A 21,170-nucleotide genomic window follows, 5' to 3' on the forward strand; every position below is an offset into this window, starting at 1 on the left:
TTTCTAGACTAGTAATAGTATCTATTCTCTAACAGTCTGGTAGCCAGTGTAAGGATTTAAGAATGTGGGTAATGTGTTCCTTATTTTACTTCTAGTGAGGCTTTGGCAGGTGCATTTTGAATATAAGCAGTTTGAATGTCTTTTTTGTGAGTCCAGTTAGGATCATTACAGTAATCAATCCTGCTAGAAATAAAGACGAGGATGAGTTTCTCCAGGTCTGCTTTGGTCAGAAAATCTCTGATTTCGGTGATGTTGTCAAGTGATAAAATGTTGATCGAGTAACTGCTTTGACATGACTGCTAAAACTGAGGTCAGAATCCATTAATACACCAAGGTTACATTCTAGTTCTTTAGATGTTACGGCTCTCAAATCCAGATAGGCAGCTATTGTGTGATTCCTGTTCCTGAAGAAAAGAATCTCTGTATTTTCTCTGTTTTATGCAGAAAGGTTTGTCCTGTTCATTTAGTGCTGGGCTCATGGCATTTAGAATGTGAGTCAAGGGGACCATAGTTGGTTGGGAAGTGGGCCAAGAATCATTTTTATAGCTGTGGTAAGACATTCCATAGTCTTAAAGGATTTGGCCAAGAAGGAACTGTGAATACATTAAATGAGTGGACCAAGATTTGAGCTAAAATTTGTCTAGACAGCTGTTTAAGGATTGAAAAACATGTAATTAAACATGTTAAATCAAGTAAAACATCCGAGATCAAGGTCTGTCATCGCTAAAAAAAAGTTGCTTTTAGATTTTTCTTTATTAAGAGGGGCTTCACAATAGCAGTTTTTAATGTGTTAGGAAAAACGCCAGACATGAGTGAGGGGTAGAATCTGAAGTATATCCAGTGCTGTAGAGTAAACCCATTCTCTAAAAAGTTTGACTGCAAATAGGTGATTTGAGATGACTCACTATCGATTAAAATTTAATTATTGGTGGCACTAAGCTGGGACATTTTAACCATGCTATCTTTACATGGTCATGGAAAGACACAGGCTCATTGATGGATATACAAATACTAACGGCCTTATGGATTTTAAAGTATGCAAACTCATAACATCTGTCAGTTGACGCTAATTGAAGATTCATATATGTAGTTGACTTTGTTAGCTTGTCAACCATGGTGAGGAGTATTTTGCTATTGTTAATGTATAATGTATGGTTGATGATGCTGGAGAGGGATTGTCTAGCTTTGCACATTATTGTATTGTAATCTTGCAGCCTGTCTTAGATATCATAGATTTCTTTTGAATCTGAACGACATCTGTGTTCAGCTGTCCTACATTTTCTCTTTTGGACTTCAGCAGCAGTAGCATTTCACCATGATGCTTTCTGTTGACATCATGAGTTTTAACTGCTGCTATCTCATCCATAACGTTAACAATTTTTGAGTTGAAGCTGTCCAGCAAAGCATCAGCACAGTCAGTTGGCTGGCATAGTGCAGAGCACATTCATGAAAAGTGTAGCTGTGCTGTCATTTGTAAACCTTTTTTTAAAGCAGGCATGTCTGGTCTTGATGTCTAGCGAGGTCCACATTTCAATGAAAACAGTAATGATCTGATAACATGTTAATATGTTAGTGGCTAATATGTTGAGACCCTTTCAGATAACCATATCCAGAGTATGACCATGATAGTGTGTGCTTCTCGTCACGTGCTGTGAGAGTCAGAAATAGTTCTTTGGCATAATTGTCCTTGGGATTGTCCTTGGGATTGTCAATATGTGTGTTAAAATCACCAGCAATATCAAAAATCAATAAAATCAGTGGAAATAAAAGATCTGAAAAACTTTAGACTTGTGTTATTACAATTAAATCATCTTTCCAAAAAAGTCTTTTAAAAAATACACAATAAAGTTAATTGCAGTTATTTATACAGAACTTGGTGACAGGTCGCTGTCCCAAACCCTAGCCCCTATATTTCAATTTTTGTAATACTTTGTTTTTCTAGATTTTTTATTCTTTTGAAGCAAAGTTGAAAAATTTACATTTACCATGAATTTAATTATCAAAAAATGCTGTTGTATGTTTTAGTCTGAAGCCCAAGGTAAAAGTCAGAAATGTGTTTTTAACTCTGAATTTGAACCAGTTCAGTAGAATGATTCATGTATGAAAGCTGATCTTACTGACTGTTGCTATCCTGTCATGATCAAACCAATGTTTGCCCGTTCTTTTTTCAGCAAATAACAGAAATTATTTGAACTGAAATAGTTTGTTTTGGCCTAAATGATACAAACAAGACAGTTTGTGTTCTGTCAGGAACATTGTTTATTTTATGTAAAGTGGAAATAAATTATTAGTGTTCATCTAAATATTTATTGCTGTTTAGACTAAATTATAACATGATAAATGTGCTGCGGGAAGAGCTGAATTAGAGTACAACTTTAAATCACTGAATAAATGCCAGTCGCTAAATGAGCTGATTTCATGATTGTGATTAAATAATGCTGTCAGATAGGAATTAAATTGATTCAGTGAGAAGATAAACACTACACCAGAACAGTGTTGGCTGCAGTACAAGATTTTAAGACCACTTGCTTTTTGTATTGGTTTTCTTGTAAACCTTTGCATACTTTATACATAAAATATTTGAAAATTCAGTTTTTTCAGTTTTCGTCTCCTCTCTGTGACGCTTTTGAAGCTGGTGAGACAGACTTGCTCTGAGGCTGGAGGCATAGAGCTCCAGCAGAAGAGCAACGAGTGAAGTCCATCAAAGCTACAGACGTTTTAGAACAGCTGAACTTTTCATGAGAGGAGTTGCAGGCCCAGAATGTGCAATGATAAATGATAACCTTGACATCACACCTGACAGACTGACTCTAGACGCAGAGTCAATACTGTTTGCCATTCTCCACACATCTGTCAGCACGGCCAACCACAGCAGCAGTGGCGAATTCATATTAACCCAGCCTTCTCTGCTCCACATAGGCCTAGTCTGCAGTTCTCAGTGTATCACAAGCATACAGAAAACCTCCCACTCAGTTATTTACCCTGGCCTGTGCAATGTTTTAGAATAGCTGGAAAGTTATATCATACAGTGATATCATCTTGGCTTTAAGCCATGTACACATCTGTTTATTATGCTTTTATTATAACAATAATATCAATCTTCATTTTTAACTTATTAATTATATATTTAACTATTAATTTATATATTTGACATACATTACAGATAAACTTACAATACATAGCTTGTAATGCATGCAAGACTAATTTGCTGCATATGTCCCTGGTTAGGCTTTTAAACAGATAAACCAAATAAAACAGCACAAATAGTAGATATAACACATTAATTTTCACAATTTCAAAACACTTTACACTGAAAGATTGCACAGCAAAATATAGAAGAAATGCTAGAGTTCAAGTGAAATAATAGCAGAATCAAAAACTGTAGAAGAGGAAGAGAAGAGAGACACAATATACAGTCCTGTGTGAAAGTCAATGACCATCCTTTATATTTAATTTCCAGTTAAGTACAAGTTATAAAATTTTCTGCATCAGGAAAAAAACAGAAAACAAAGTTTACAGAAAATTGCATAGAAGCCCCAGCAAGTAAATATAACACGAAATATTTCAGTAATTTGTGTTCCCAGTTTTTCAGAAAAGTCTGAGATATTTTTCTACACCTCCAAAGTTCAGTTGTTGTATTTCCTACTTTTGATGATCCACGTAATCCCAATTCAGTGATGTTGAGGTCTGAACTCTGGGATGGTTGTTCTGAGTCTGTTGTTCTGAGAACACCAGCAGACTGTTGTCATCTCACAGTGGGAAGGTGGACAGAAACACCTGTGGATTTTTTCAGATCTGAAGCCAGAGTGGAGTTTGATTTTCTCCTCTCTCTCTCAAAAATGAATGCTTTCAAGTTCTGTTTGTCTGATGGTGACAGTTTTGGTGGTCTATCAGTTATTGCGTGGTTGTTAAGAGTCTCATTTTCTTTGTAGCTTTTAGTCATTTTTTGAACTGCAGTTTTGGAAACTCATTTTTCATTTACTTTTCTTCTATTTTCCCTTCCTTATGCAAGTCAGACATATCTGCTGAAAATGAATAACTCAGTTTGACTGGAAATTGAATGAATGAAGGGTTGTTTCTTAGCACAGTACTGTAGTGGGCATATTGTAGCCTGAATAAATGTGGTTAATCTAGTGGTCGACATTGCATTTTTGATGTACTGCAGAACACTTTTCATCTATATATTACTTTTTGAATACCTGTGCATATTTTCAGCAGGTGAGTACAGAAGCAGTAACTTACATAATGTGAATAATTACTGCTGTGTAAGCCACTCACTGGTGTGTGATGCATTATCACTGTTATGGATTCTGTATATTTATGCTTTTGTTTTTTTTTCTTTGAATACTGGTTCAGTGCCCTTTCCAATACTTTTACTTCTAAGCAGCAAATCATCTAGAAAAAATAAATGAAAAATTAAGGCCCTTTGTTGACTCTTCCCATCTTAACTTATAATAGATGAAGTCACGCCCTGATTAGCTTACTAATCTAATCATGTCCTTCCCTCCCTACAGGCACAGCAGTACAGTCCTAGCATTCCAGTTGATCCTTAGAACAGTAGAAAAGTTCCTTTTCTGATCCTCCTTTTGAAGCTTTCTTGTCAGTGATTCTCTCTGTTTTAATTTGATTTTCTATATTTGTTCTTTGCATTAGTACTATTTTCTTTTGTGCCATTGCGGGCTTTGACAGGGAGCTGTCTCAATTCATGATTAGGTGGTTGGGATAGTGTAGTGGTTAACACCTCTGCCTTCTACACTGTAGACTAGGGTTCAATCTCCACCTGGGCAAGACTCCTAACACCACCTTGGCCTACCTATGTAAAATGATCAAATTGTAAGTCGCTCTTGAGAAGAGCGTCAGCCAAATGCCGTAAATGTAAATGATTAATAGAAAAACGTCTGACTCTCTGTGGGGTGTGTCTGATTGGAGGAGATTTGAGCCATTATGTCTGTTATTAATTCATTCAGAAAGTTGGAAATAAATGACTTGTATTCTTATTGTAGTCCAGTATGAGAGATCTTACTGTAGAGCATTTTGGCAGTATTGGAAGTCAAAGCTACCAGTTGAGGTTGATGGTAATGGTTATGAGGATATAAACATTGTTATTTGTGTTGAGCTTAAATTTCAAAGGTCTGGGGAAATGTTGATCAAATTTAGTATAACAATTTTTTCAAAGCATACTACAGTATGACATCATCAGACAATGTAATAGGTTGATAATAACATTGATAAAGTTGATGAACCCATGCTTACTGAGTACTGCTACTCTAAATAATGTCTTAAATAAATCTCAAAATTACACCAAAAGGAACTTGTATGTTTTTTTGTAACCAGAAAGAAATCACATTTCAAGCAGGAAACATACTGTTTTATATTTAGTTTGTGTATAATTTATAGATTTTAAACTGCTCTTTCCCCAGTTAATGGCATACATTGCAGTTAAGTGCCAGGTCCTGGATATCATGAGTAAAGTGCACTAAATAGCATCGATGCTACTTGGCAACAGAGGAGCTAGTATTTTATGGCCATTATTTCATGACTGTCAAATCAGTTGTATGTACAAGTATATAAAGGTTTGGTCAGATGTTCTGTATGTGAAAATAAGTGAATATGTAGCAGTTAACTATGGCATTTTTCTGTAATATTTAGTGCACAGTTTGTATTTATTTGCTGAGTTTAACATATTGCAAAAAAGAAATCTAAATATAAAATATACTAGAACTTTAGCAAAAGCCACATTTTGTTTTAATGTTTTCCAATATGTTGAACTCAGTGAAAAAAGAGTAACTTTTCGTTATGTGTGCAGAAGTGTGTTTTTTGTAATGGATATGTTAAATGTATTTCATTTATTTCATTAGAAAATTAACAAAACTTTTGTATATCAATTGTATATCACAAAAATTTGTGGACCAGTAGTACCTAATTTGGACCAGCAATTTTTAAAATAAGATGGAGAATCAATACAAATTAAAAAGTGACAAAAGGATGAAAGTACATGGAGCTGCGGTAGAGTGACAGGGTGCTCTAATTTGAATGATTCCTGCCTATATTAAGCACCGTTTTGTCTTCACACAGGATGAGTACAAACCTGAGAAGGCCCTGTCAGAGGAGGATCTGAAGAATGCCATCAGTGTGCACCACGCCCTGGCCATCAAAGCCGTAGACTATGAGAAGAAGCCCAATGTGCTGAAGCTCAAGACGGCTGACTGGAGAGTCTTCCTCTTCCAAGCCCAGTAAGTGCCGCTGCCCCACCGTCAAGGAAACAGACAATTTATTGCAGACAGAAACCTGCCGTCATGCACCGCCCTGCCGACTAAAGAGAGAATAAGGGACCTCCCCTGGAGCCAAAATCTAATTTCATGCTTGGGTTCAAGCATAGTGAAAACACATTTATCGCTGCTCTTAGTCTATCCAGGCCATTGTTTTTTTCCCCTACTACTGCTTGAGACTGTGTTCACGGAAAACCAAATAAAGGCTCTTATCAATAAGATAGATTGGGACTCTCCTCAGAGACCATTTTCTAAATGTCTTAATTAGAGAAGCACAGTCCATGACATCCGAGTAAAATATTGCACTATGTTAATTGGGTCATTGAAGAATGTCATACAGTTCCTACAGTTTCCTCAGGTCAAACTTCTGTACTTTGTGTACCAAGTGCTGACTGTCGTTGAAACCACATCTGTTTTCCCTGCAGGAGCCCCGAGGAGATGGAGTCATGGATCAGAATAATCAACTCAGTGGCGGCCATGTTCTCGGCACCCTCCTTCCCTGCTGCCATCGGCTCACAGAAGAAATTCAGCCGCCCGCTGCTTCCAGCCACCACCACCAGGATGTCTCAGGTAAAATCAAAGCACATGTTCATTGATTAATGAAATCCAGTACAGCCACGTTTCTCTCACATATGGACCCAAAGTGGTGCTGCAAAAGATACATAAGAGCTCTGCCACAGGGGGAGTCTGATGACTCTTAGTTATCTCTTATTTGTGGGCAGCATTCGTAAGGCTACATAACGTTCAGTTTCATTTAAAAAGGAATAGAATAAAATGTAAGCATGTAAGGTCACAATGCTTCATTGTTTTTTTAAATACTGTGGGACCACAGTTTGAGCTAATTTGGTTGGATGGTCCATAAAGGTTTGTCAGTTGTCATGAAGTCTTAGGAGTGCCGTCCTTTAATACAGTTTTACAGTATGTTTCTCTTTTGCTGGTGGTTAATAAGAGATTACACAAGGGCACTTGTTAACATGATTTTAAAACATTATGCTAGTGCTGTACAACTGTATATGTTTCAAATATGTGGTACAAAGCTTTAAAAATTGAAGAAATTTTATGTCCTCGGTGATGAATGGAGCTGTAAATGATTCCATAACTAAGAAATCTATATATGATAGTTCATGTTAGAATAGAATTGACATCTACAATGCCTTATATATGAAAAGGCAGATAATGTGACAGAAATTAATAATTTCATATATTTTATATGTAATAACATGTTATTGATCCCCCCAAAATATGGAAATATTGAATACAGTATATGAAATACCCCTCAATAAACACACATTTGGTGTCTTGTTTATAATATTTCAATCTGTATTTTATTGGTAACTGTTCAATAAAGTGACAATTAACACTAGTTAGATTTAAAGCTTACCTGGGTTTGTTATATTATTGCAGGAAGAGCAGCTGAAGTCACATGAGGCCAAGCTGAAGCACATCTCGACAGAGTTAGCTGAGCACAGGTCCTACCCTCCAGATAAGAAGGTCAAAGCCAAGGAGGTTGACGAGTACCGCCTGAAAGAGCACTACCTGGAATTCGAGGTAGGAGCATTGCTTCAAAAACAAGCAAACAAAAAAAAATTCTACTCGAAGCTCTACTGTTTATTCCAACACTGAATCAGTTGTTTACAAGTTTACTCGCTCACTGTAATGCATGCTGATGCCTATGTATTAAAGACTCACATTCATTGTCTTTGACATGTTTCTGTAAGACTGCTGGGGCAGAGCTCGCCTAGATTTTATGGAAATTGACTTGTTTATGTCTGCTCATTGGTGCTCCGTGCCTTTATAATTTACTGGACGTCAGTAAGCGCCTAGGTCAAGAAACAAGGGAGAGATACTTACACTGTCAGGGTTTTTAGAAATCTGTATTCACCACTTTTTTAGCATGTTGTATTCAGATTCCTTCTATTAGGGCTAAGCAAAAACATAATATCTTTATAGTTGAGGCCATTTACTAGGGATGAATCAGAATATTTATATTCTCATTAAAGAAAAAGAATAGTAAATTTGCATATTTGCTCTGCAAATTGTGCTGTAATAAGTTTCTTCCCAATGTGGCAACGTCGAGCCTCCATGTGTGTTAGTCTGAGATTCTCATTTGATTAATCCAAAAGACGGGAACGTAGAAAGACTACTGGAGTCATCTGAAAGCTGCTGCACACTGGACGAGAAGCACACTGCTGCCCTCGAGCTGAAATGTACGACATGAAACAAATTACGATGTGACTGATGTGACAGTGAGTTTAGTGATGTAAGCTGAAGCAGCAGACTATCGCCATTTGTCTGTTTGTCTTAAAGACTATAAATTGAGTTTTTCTGTGTAAATTTTGAGCCATGTGTCACCCACTATGTCACTTTGTGATCTGGTTCTGGATTTAGTTTAAAGCAGTAATGTAGAGCCTCAAATATTTTTCAAATAATGCCTCACAAATTTGACTGAAATGCTTATTCCCAATTTCACAGTACACAATATGAATCACAATATTAAGTCTTTGTGAGGTTTGCAATCAAGGTGGAACAAAATTAGGCATGATAGTAGCAACACATTTACATAAAGGATGTGAAATGCTACACTGTGTAAGTTTTGGGGATTTGGAGACCTCTCTGGTGCATATGTGTAATTGCACAGATTTTTCTAACTTCAGTTGTGCTGTGGACCTCTTTGTCAATCAAACAAATCTCATAATTGCAAGTGCTTTGAAGGTGTATTCAGAGAGAACTCAAAACTTGGTGAATCACGTGTCCTCCAAGGATGTGAGTGAATTATCTACTGTTGTCATCAGTGTAATATTGATTTCAATTTTTGTTGCATTTAAAACCTAAATATCAAACCAGTCCTTCTTTTTGGTCTGACACCACTGACGTCTGAGGATACCCATGATATACTCAGAAAGGTGCATCATGTTATTTACTGTGACATAATCATGTTGTCCACCCCTATGTTCTACACTTAATTTAAAGTCAAGGTAAGATCTTGTGTACCCACTTTGCATGATTCAACTTCAGTTCTTTATAATTAATCACATATTTTGACTTAATTAGCTATTTGCAAAGGTCACAATTAATGAATTCCATCATGTGGTATGCGTGATGAATCATGTCTGTCATAACTGTTCAGCATTACAGAATATCATTCCAGACACCACAGAAACAGGGGAGACATCTATCATATAGTCGGCACTTGCTGAACACTGATCAGTGTGTGTCTGTTTCATGTGCCATGTAAATCTCGGTTCATGTAAATGTATTGCTGTGTTGTAATTACATGTTAATATTTTTTGAATATTTATTTCTAGTTTGTATTATTTTCTCCACAACACCTCCTGCCTGGCTGAATTTTTACAAATAATACATGAGATTTCAGGACGCAGTGGTTGTTGGATGATTACTGTGCTACCTCACACAGTGTCTTTAAAGTTCTCTTCCACCTGCTGCAAAAGGATAGTCTGTATGTGAAAATCATGCCAGTACATAGACTTGAAGCATCTCTGGTGTACAAGCTGTGTTGCTTGTGAGCAGCTGGCCACTGCACAAGCTGAGCTGAAGGCTCAATTCATGGAGTTCTGCCAGGAGAAGCTGCTAAGTGATCTGTGCCTTCAGTCTGAATTTACAGCCCACTTTCTTTTCTGAAAGTTCTGAAGATGTTAAATGAAAGGAGTTCTCTTTGATTTTATATCAGGTAATATTATAGTTTCATTTTGAAATGAATTTACATTTTGGTTTTTGTCTTTTTTGACATTATAACATTTAGAAAAGGAAGTGAGAAATGATAACTTGAATGTGTCTATACAGAATGTAATTGGAATGTAATGTAATCTATCTCTGTAATTATATGTACTTGCTAAACAATATTAATAAGTCCAGGCTTCTTTCTTGTGAATACGTGTTTTTTTTTTCTGTTTGTTTTTCAAGACAAAAATCCAGTACATTGAGATAAAATCCAAAAGGCAGAGTACATGTTGCAAAATGGAGCAAATAGTTTCCTACAGAACCACCCCTCCACCCCCAACCTCATGGCTCCCCTCATTATAATATTGATTAAGAGAAAAATCCTATTAAAAAAATCTCAAAAAGGCCAATACAGTACAGGAATATAATGTTATATACCCACCAGAGCAGTAATAATGCTATTAGAAATAATTCAGGTTTATACAATGTTATCACTCCTCTTAGCTGTACTTTGCAAAGTGCCTCATTTCCCCCAATAACTCCAGATATCTCAGTTTAGTACCGTGTTCCAGTCCTCAAAAGTCCTTTAGTAGAAATAAATGTTTCTTCTATGCTTCTATATGGTCTATGTCTTTGACAAAATTAATTTCAGTGACTTTGATAAAGTGGCCCGCTTTGCATTTAACAACAACCCAGAAGCATCAGAAGCTTGATTCAAGATTGACTTTGCAAGTTAAAGTCATTGAAGGGCAGTGGGGAGCCAAAAGCTACCACCAGAGCAACAACCAGCTCGTGTTACAGTGTGCCCAAGGCTAGAAACTCCATTTCATTTCAGAATGTTGTTGTGGACGTAATCATCCCTGGAACTCAGTGTTGGGAGTTTTCAAGCACAGATTAAATGATTAGATCTGCCAGTGGAGACAAAGTGACACCATGCATCTTTGAGATAACAAGTGTAATTGAATGGCTGCTATTACTGCAGCAGATCATAAATGAAACCAGTAGAAATCACCAGCATAAAACGAGAGCAGACAGATTTTACGTAAGGCGTTCCATACTTATGATGCAGTTCTTGAAAAGAGGGTCTTGATCTCCTTGATGAGTGATGTGTCTTATCTGGATGTATTTTACGCAGTGTTTAATCTGTTCTACCAGGCTTGGGATGATATAAACATTTCCTACAACAATATCCTGGTCACAATTACAATAAAGGGCAATTTCATTGATTTTTACTCCATAATTAATTTAATTATTCAGGGTGTTTTGTGTGGAGACCCTGTTGGGCCATGGATTCACATTATTACTCTCTATTTTTCAGTGATAACGAGTTATTTTCATTTGATCTCAAGATCTTTTGATATTTATGCCATTATGATGGGCAAAATGAATGCTGTGTCTTTGAGATCTTGAGTTATTTATATCAATATTATGACATAACATGTTGTTTTATCAAGATAACATTTGTTAATTTTAATTTACAACACCCTGCATGCATCTCTCTGCAATAAATGCACTTCAAGTTTCAGATCAAAAACATATCTTACAACTACTGTAAAACAATGTCTGAGAAATCATAACTATTTAATGTATTATCTTTATGTAAGGTGGCTTTTAGATGCACTTTGGATGTCTGGTTTCTCTCACCAACACTATGAACACTCTGAGTTCCTGTACAATGATAAAAATGGCTGTAATAGCTTCTTAACTTCCACAGCTACATTTTAAAAAGAAGCTCGTTGTACACAGTTATCAGAATCATTCAGATTTGAAGCAGTTCATAGAGTTTTATACTGTTATATATTATTAGGATGTAATATTCTTATTCCTGTATTCTTACATTCAGACAACTACAAAAATCAACTGTCTTGAAGAAAACAAAGTAATACATTGATTAAGGAGTTAAAGCTGTTTTTGTAATGAAGTTAAAAGTTATACAAGTCTGACCACTTCCTTGTTTTCTTCGACATGCTGTGAATAATTTGTCAAATAGAAAAATCTGATGCTGTGATGTGGCACATCATTTATAATCCAATCGTTTGCTTAATTTTATGTGTCGTATTGAGCAGTGCCTGACATGGAATGATGAGCTGTTTGAAATGGCAGATGGCAGGTGTGGTCGCTGTAGTAATGAGATGATTTGCAGTAGAGCCACGACACTTCCAGACAGTTGCATGGTTAGTAAAGGACACAGTAGAGCCGCATGCAAATCTGATTCAGAATTCAGCACTTTAAAGTCAATTGGTGTCAAAATGGCATGTTATGCTAATGTAAAACCTTCCTTTGAAGCATAAGAGAGATGGTAAAATAAAGCCTTTTACAGGTGAAGAAGGTAGATGGTCAGTTCAGACCATGAAATACCTTTTCCAGAGTAGAATGAGCTTATACATAGACATTAGTACCATTGAAGCTATTTTCATTCAGTTGTGTTTGAAGAATTGTGAAGGTTCAATAAGATGTGACAGCAAAGTGCATGACTACAGTAAAATTGCTCAGAAAAAAATGTGTAAATTCTTCTCTTCTGTTTAGAAAGCAAAGTGCAGGACAGTGCAAAAAAATGCTTGTTGCCAGAACTGTCACTACTCTTTATATAAGTGATTGAGCAAACTACTTATTTTGATGATTAATTGAGTAATCTAAGTTTTTTTTCAAAAGCCAGACAATAAAATAGCCAAATTTGTTGCATTTAAATGTATAAAATTATTCTGTTATGATGCTGATACTCTGTGGATTACAAAAAAAAAAGTTAAAGGAAGCTATAAAAGTGAAGAAAGTTTTGTAGATGATTCCATAACAAGAGCTTGAAAAGCTGTTAATCAGCAAGAAATGAAGATCCAGAATGCCTCATACTCAAAAAGCAGTGACCAAATATTGCAGATCTAAAGGCTTTTCATAAAGATTTTAAGATAAGAAATTACCATAAAGAGATAATCACAGTTTTTCTTTTGTTTGCATGTATTTGCTCGAAATATATGCAATATGTGTTGTTTGGTTTAATATAATTAAATGTGACAGTTTAATATTTAAGTATATGCAAGTATATCAGTATATCAGCAAATATATCGTCAACATATTGAAAAGTATGCAGGATGTGTATTAAATAAATCTAATCTGATAGTTTAATATCTAATCTTTGAATGTCAAAAATATTACAAACATGTGCATTAAGAAAATTGTGCTTTTATTGTATATGGGTTTACCATATGATTTTTTTTTTTTAAAACCATGTCATAATTCATGTTGTTCCCCAAATCCTTTACACTGTGAATAAGCCAGTGGTTTACATTTTGGTGTGGTGTTTATAACATTCAAGTCTACACTTAGTTCTTAATGTGACAAATGATCACACTTTTCTACTAGAGTGTAGCTGAACTGTGCATAATCATGGAGAGAGAACTATGCATAAATCAAGTGAAAGGCTAGAGTTGCTATAATAGATGCTGTAGCCACTGTTCCTCTTTCTTAACACTAATGAATTATTGAAAATAATAAATATATCCTAATGAAGCTTATTTTGCTTGCTTATATAGCTACAACAAAATGCACTGCTTTTTAAATGAAAAAAGTTTTCTTTAGGGTCAGATCTGAGTAGCTAAGACTAAAGTGATTCATTGGGATTAGCTGCACAAAAGATTATGATTATTCAGGATAAACTATTGTAATCAGTATTAAAAATATAGCAAAAATTCATATAAATTAGGAGCTTGGTTTCTTACTGTACATGAAACCCACAAGAGAATCAAAAATATGTGATCTCTTCGTGCAGATTGTCAGCTAATCGATCAAAGGCAATTGATCCTTTTAATCGAATGATCAGAAAATCGAGTCAATTGATATTTTAATCGAATTGATTAATTGTTGCAACTCTACATATGTTCAATCAGATGTAACAAAGTGTGTGACCTTTGTCCTCTAGTTTAGATTAAGGGAAGCTGAGTTATTTGCAGAACATGTGATATAATTGAAACGTGCTATGTGTGAATGGTCCTAGTCGTACTGTCTGCTACCTGAACCCTTCCTGGCAGCGTTCCCAGTGTTTTAGAGCTGCACTTCACACAGCCCTTGACTGGGCACAGATGGAGTGATGTTGCCAGTGGGGCGCTTTAAACCCAGTGGAGGACCGGTCCCTCAGATCTCCACAGCAGTGGTGTCAAACTGTTTGGAACAAAGCCGTACAAACCGAATTACCATCAGCTCACTAATCAATCCTCTTTCTCTTCTTTCCCCTTCTATCTACTCTGCCCCGCCCCACATCAAAGACGCTAAGACCTTGAATTTCTCACAGAGCTCGCTGCCCAAGTGCCTTCTGTTCGAACTTGTGTGCACAACATGCACAGGTTTATTAACTCAGTAATGCAATGGCTGAAATAAACCCTTCTCTGCAGTTTGGCGAAGTGGTCGATTCTCCCAGACCCCCTTTTGGCCCGCTGGAGAGACATCAATGAGCCTGTCTGTATGTCTTACAGTTGAGTGATTAAAGGCTACCCTGTCCAGTGAGCTTTAATCAATGGTCCAAAGACACATTAGCCCACATAGCCGCGCCTTTACTGCATTTAGACTGCAGCTTGGGTGAGGAGCATCTGAACGCTTGGTTAGGCTTTGTATTTTGTGACGTTTTGAGCCTCCTAATTGACCTTATTTCTATTTGCGATGGAAAACTGTCTTTTCACTTTGTTCATGTTTACTTCAGGATGAGTCTAGTCTAGAGAACAAATAGCAAAAGCATAAAGATATTGTGAAGTGCTACTCGTTCTCTAGAATAGAAGAATGCTGAAGTGTTTCGTTTGACTGTGTAACAGAGATATTGTAGCTTTGATACTAACATTCACACAAGCAACTACTCAGACTCACCTCAGCTGCCTTTAAATGTCTTTCTCATGTGCATCTAAAACAGTCATAGATGTTTCTGAGCCGAGTAGATATAATATAATCCAGTTAATTAAAGGAAGGAGAAAGTCACAGGAAAATAAATGGGGGAGAAAAGGAGTTTTTAAAAAATGACCTAAGCATATAAAGAAAATGAGACTCCCAACAACCTCCTATGAGGAGACTCAACATTATGGGCCTATAAATTTATAATTGAGATTACTTTGGATCGTGATGTGCTTTTTCCTGATGCTGAAAAATGAATGTCAGTGAAACTCTGACTGGAAATTAGAAAGGGAGGTCTCTGTTGTGTATTATTGTGAATATCTGTTGTACTATAATTTAACATATTGCCTGCAGCAGTATAGTTTTTTTTCTTTGCTGTGATGTTTATTTGCAGTTTTACCATTTTTTATGGATGCATAAAATGCATGTCCCTGTTGCCCAGCAGTTTTTCAGTATATTCAGTTATTTTTTTCTGCGTGCTCCACATGGTGTCCAGTGTATATCCGAGTACTATTATGTTTCCTTTTTGGAAATATGGTTTCTGTCTGGTTAAGGGTTACAGCACTGTGCAAGATTCCCTTTGGTGACATTTTAAGAGAAGCAGAACGAAACAGTTCAATAAAAAAGGTTATTCTTTTATCTTGCAGTAGGGGTTCCCAGACTTTTTCATGCCATTACCCATATGTACAGGTAGTGTTTCTTTCACAATCCACCAAGTATTTTGTGGAGTAGATTAAATCTCAAAAGGACTTTTTTCATTCCACTGTTACTCAATATAACATAATAATGTTCTTTCAGTATCTATCATAATAGAATGAAACATATATAGGCCTGCATTAGTGCATACATACATGAGACAAGTGTCAGTGGTGCATAAATGGAGTGATTCCCACTTCTAATGTAAAACATGGTTCATTTATCTGTGCGTTTGTGCAAAAAATGATATACTCATCAATGCAGCTGCATTGTAAGCAGTTCCGCACACTGTGATCCACCAGTGGGTCATGATCCACAGTTTGAAAGGTGTGGGGTTAAAAAAGCTCAAAAAAATCATTGATTAATTTTATTAACGCAATGTAAATCATCAAATCCTGCAACACCATGATCTACATGGAGATAGTAAATGAATATTATTACTGCTGTCCAGCATTACATTATACTCTTTATTATGTGTAATAAATTTGAGCAAATATCCTTTTCGGCAGAGATGAGACATTTATGTCCAGGGTTTGAAATCCAGCAACCTTTTCATTAAAGATGCAGCTTAAAGGCTGCATGTTTTCTGCCAGTATAATAGACACATTCTGACAGCAGCTCACTACATTGGCGCACAGCATGCTGTAGGCAGGATCGTCTCCATATATTACATGCCAAGTGCATAATATTCTATTCTCTCCTTTCGCTGTCTTAGACCCTCATTAAAGACCACACAGTGACATTCCACATTGTACATTTCTAAGAATAGTTTGACATTTTTCATTATAGGTAGAGGGGAACCTTATATAATTACATCTTTATTACATACATTGTCCCATTGTTGTCCTGTCTGTGGCTTATTCTTACTATTTTTATTTATTTTTCCTCTTTTGATTCAAATATGTCATTTTTTTTTTAGAATAGTTTGATGTTTTTCATTGAAAGTAGACAAACCTGATGTAATTACGACCTGAATCTGAAGTAAGAGTGGAGCTTGATTTTCTCCTCTGTCTCAAAGATGAAAGCTTTCAGCACTGTTTATCTGATGGGGACAGGGTTGGTGGTCTACCAGTTTGTTAGGATTCCCATTTTCATTATAGCTTTTTACAAATGTTTTAAACTTTTTTCTTTGACTTTCTGCTTCTTGAGTGGATAATTTGTTTAATAAAGGATGGTGTCTAACTGTTGTACAGTCCTGTGTATCTGCTGCTTTATTGTAACTTTCCAAGGACACTTAAATTGATCATCAGTAGAAAGAATCATATATAACCATACATCTTCGTATTGTTGCATGTTTTATTGTTGATTGAATGCAGATGTGTTATAGAAGGCTGCAGTCATTAATTTTTTTTTACCTTTGCAGGAGAATCGTTATGAGACATATGTGAAGCTGTTGAAGGAGGGGGTGAAGGAGCTCCTGAGTGGTAAAGATAATGATGCAGCGCTGAAGAAATCCCAGTCCAGCCCCTCCCTCAATCAGGAGTCTCAGCCGGCCGCGGCTAAAGTCAAGCGCAACACATCCGAGAGGAAGGACTACCGGCCCGAGACCCCCAAGGTCACATAGGCAGTCAGTCTATACCTGTCAAAGAGCCATTATACACAACATGTGAATATATTTTAATGTAATTTATTTATCTGCCACTGTTATAACAGAAAACTGTTGTGTAAGATGTAATTGACTTGATAATTGTCCTCCTTAGACTGACTGGTGCTTGCGTAGCTGTTTGTACGGGACATTACTTACATACATGTGGTCCTTTTATTGTTTTTTTCTTATTTCATGTCATTGTTGTTGATGTTGCAGTCGTCATTATCGTGATGAGCGTGAGATTTAATTGTGAGGCATTCAACTGTCATTTGATTCGTTCTCTCTGTGTTCCTTCCGTCCCAAAACTTGATTTGCCTTTCACTCAAGAGGGGGACAACTTCCTCGTCTACAAATTAGTGGAGATTTCCACATCAGTTTCTTTGTTCATACAGTAGGCAGTAGACGTGGTCTTGCTTTGAAGGTAATTTCAGTATGTAAATGAAGTGAATGTCGAAAACACACCACAAATTAGACGAGTAAGGCTGCCGGATAGAACTGACAGGAGTTCTTTTTTCCCTTTTTCTCCTAGAACGGAGAGCGGCATTCTTAACGGACCTTCCGCCTCTCCAAGATCTTTATTTTTTCATTGCAGCGATGCGTTAGGATGTAAATACAGGACAGCCATGCATCAGTCCATTATAAAGGAGTCTCAGTGCAGTTAGTAGTTTCCTTAATTATCGATTTCCTATAGCAAACCAGATACCCAAATTATTATATACTCACATACATTTATTATATTGTACCAGCATGTTACAGCTGTTTAAAATATGCCAGATACATTATTTTGTAATGATAAAGAAAAAATAGGGGTACCTAACAAGGATCGTTCGAAGCTGCATTGAGTTATATTTACAAAACATGGCTTTTCAGACTGCGGAATGATGTTAACGTTAACATCATTGTTTGTGCAGGCGAGCCATTTATTTTTTTAACTGTTAAAGTACAAAGTATACTTCTGCTTTTTTGAGTAGTGTAAATGCCAATGCTCCTTTTGTGTATTTTATAATCTTCTTATATATTTGGATTTCTAATTCTCAGTTCAGAACATTATTGTTGTAAAGATTAAATTAGTATTTATAGTGCACTTTATGACTTAGTTCTTTTGAGTATTTAGAGCTTTATAAAAGGTAGTGATATGTTTCTTACCTACATCACAGGTTTTTCAGGCAGTACTTAATCGTGTTTCTCTTATTGAAGGTACTGAGCTGAATGAACGTCTTTTTCGTTTGTTTTTTTGTTTGTTTTTGTTTAGTTTTTTTTTCTCGTCAGCTCGAACCGCAACGTGTTAGTTTGTCGTGGTTCTGTAGTTTTGCTGTCATAGTTAGGTTGTTCAAAGACAAAGTTTCCTGTAAGGAAGCTATTTTCAGTGCTGTATAACATGGAATTATTGCCTTTCGTGAAGTTATTATTGACTTTAAGATGTCACTTTGGCTTTTTCATTAGCGATAGAACTGATATGAACACTATGGACATTTTTACATTTGCTAACTTCACACCAACAGATGTTTTCCATACCAGACGTGACTTTTTTTGTCATTTTTGAAGGTTTCAACTGCAAAATTTTCATTTTAAAAAGGTGAAGAGTAGCCAAGCTATTTGAAGGTATTTTGAGTTATGTAAAAGAAAATAGGCTAGTTTACACAATCCCTCCAGTTTAAAATGTTGTTTACTTGAAATGTATGTATTGAGGACACTTTATTTTTATTATAATTTAGTTTTTTTATTGTTTCATTACCACACACATATATGGAATTTGAAGAATACAAGTAATGTATGGAAAAGAAAAACCCCATATCCACATCACATTTCTAACAAGCTCACTCGATACAGTTTTGCATATCTTCTGTCCTTTTCTGCTGGCTTCGCTGTGTAATTGCTACGCGAACAGCTTTGTTATTAGCGTGCTCTCCACTTGTACCACTATTTTGAGTATATTAACAGTGAAGCACTTGTTTTTTCGTGGGTCACTTTTGCAGTGGATATAGGTTTATGTCTAGCGACTTGCATTCAGAGCCGCTTCCCTCCGCCTGGAAGGCCGTATGAAGAGTCTTTACGTAACTGTTGTTTATTTCCAACTACGTATGCTGACCAAACGGTTTCCCTTGATGATATTGGTTATTTTTACTCTGGCAGCATCCCTTTATCAGGGGATACGTTGCTCAAGAATTTTTGAATCGTTCTTAGTAATTATTTTTGATAGAATATGAAAGCTTTACAGGACGGCACAAATTGTTATGGAAACTGAGAAGTACGTTGTTACATTGTGGGTCAAATTAAGTTAAAATAAGACATTAATGTGTGTTTTGTTTGCTTTAAATTGTTTTATTTAATGTAGAACATTTTAACTGGAACATAGGCATTGTGTTTGTTTTCTCAGAGGACAAAAAAATGAAGGGTGGAATATCAGTCCACCCCCCACCCACCTGGAGTATAGCTGTGTGATATTACATTTATTCCAACTGAAATATGGTGAAATGTTGGATCTAAGCTTGTGTAGGCTTTGTTGCCTCATTACAAAGATGAGGTGGTAACAGCTTCATCAGTTTGCTGTATCAAATTATTTAACTTACGTTGGTGTCATAGACGAAACTAGGTCAGGCAGGAGTTTAGAGGGGTTCAAGAATCAAGACCAAAGCAGCGTTCGTTCAATTCAACACCGTAACTGAAATTATTACATAATGCTGTTCTAATGTACATGCTACATTCTCCAATTCATGCTTATAGGCACTGCAAAATTACAGGTTTTAAGGTGCCCCCTCCCCTTTAACTGGACTGTTAATAACATTTTAAAAAGAAAATTGGATGTTTTAAAAAGACTGAGTTTCGTTTTTGTTGTTGTCTTTTTAATCTTGACCGGTCTCTTGAAGTACTTAATGTTCGGCTGAGCATTAACTACCCCAGTCTGAAACAAAGCCATCAGAATTCTGTCTTAAGTCTGATCTTCAGCATTACTACCCCGCATTTTCCTGTCATCCTTGTTAGGATAGAATCAGTCATGCACCTCTTATTGTCAGTAACTGAAAGGAGAGCAGCTGACTTTGTAGATACTCACGCCTCAGTAGACAGTGATGCACCTTAGCCTTCAGCTAGGCTGTTTGGTCTCCAAACAATGCATAGAAATATCTCTCGAAGCTGTGATCTTGTACAATCCTTTAACTCTGTAAATGTTGTTAAATATAACTGTTGCCCTGTGTGCAGAGGATTCCATTTTCTTGCTCGTTCAAGTGATCTCTTGGCAAAAGAGCGTGTCTTACGCCCTCCGGCCAAGATCAGGGACACAGTGCTGGTGTCATACAAACTGTAGACGGTTTCAGTGAATAAAACACAGTATTTAATTCATGATTGCGTTTCTCTTTATTTCCATCCTGTTCAAGTTGACTTCTTACCATCACGCCCCTGTTAAGAGAACTGCTGCACTGTTACATGTATATATTATAACCTTTTCCTTGAACAATTTTTGTTTAACGTGTAGGTGTCTGTAAATGAGCTAATCAAGAGATTTGTGCTCCATTTAAATGCTCTAACCCAGGTAACAGCTGAATATTACATAGAGGCGAGCATAAGAAACCATCATCCAGTAACCCATGGCAACACCAAGAAGCAAGAGTGCTCATTTCATGGAACACTATCAATTTTGAGCTCAGCCTGTACAAATGTGGCCAGCCTGGTTGGTATCATCTCTGTAAGACTGTGATAATGTACACTACTTCAGCAGTAATGTAGGATTTAAAATGGATTTGCTTATCATTGCATCCCGGATACTCCTGCACAGACTTCACTTGTGATCTGCTTTACATTCGCTATGAGAACTGAGGCAGCATTACAGTTCCTAAAGTGAGAACACAGTCATTTCTACCAAAGTGCATGACTGTGATTTATCCAGGTGTTGATGAGGCCTTCTTTAATTTTAGGAATTTTATGTTTCCTTAAGAGAATCAAGGTAAAGTTTTAAAATGGAAATTGTCCATTTTTACTTGCGGTCCTCAACAGTGTTGTCTGGCACACAAAACAGCTTCCATCCTGGAATAAGTTCAAATAAAGCAATAAACATGAGGCTACATAACCTATGT

General features: G+C 36.4%; 1 protein-coding gene across 7 annotated transcripts in view; it reads left to right on the plus strand.

Annotated features, from left to right (window-relative positions):
* psd3l (pleckstrin and Sec7 domain containing 3, like) overlaps positions 1-20,440 on the plus strand; it is a 169,894-nt gene extending 149,454 nt beyond the window's left edge. For 5 of the 7 annotated variants that reach the window (XM_017697285.2, XM_017697286.2, XM_037547380.1 and 2 more), the window contains 4 exons: positions 6,076-6,233; positions 6,695-6,839; positions 7,674-7,817; positions 16,876-20,440. In XM_017697285.2, coding sequence (XP_017552774.2) covers positions 6,076-6,233; positions 6,695-6,839; positions 7,674-7,817; positions 16,876-17,076 — 648 coding nt within the window. In that variant the 3' untranslated portion in view covers positions 17,077-20,440. The remainder of the gene's footprint in view (positions 1-6,075; positions 6,234-6,694; positions 6,840-7,673; positions 7,818-16,875) is intronic. The other 2 variants (XM_037547381.1, XM_037547382.1) reach the window with 1 other exon arrangement.
* Positions 20,441-21,170: the final 730 nt, after the last annotated feature.

This window comes from Pygocentrus nattereri, chromosome 18 (assembly GCF_015220715.1).
Source record: "Pygocentrus nattereri isolate fPygNat1 chromosome 18, fPygNat1.pri, whole genome shotgun sequence".
NCBI lineage: Eukaryota > Metazoa > Chordata > Actinopteri > Characiformes > Serrasalmidae > Pygocentrus > Pygocentrus nattereri.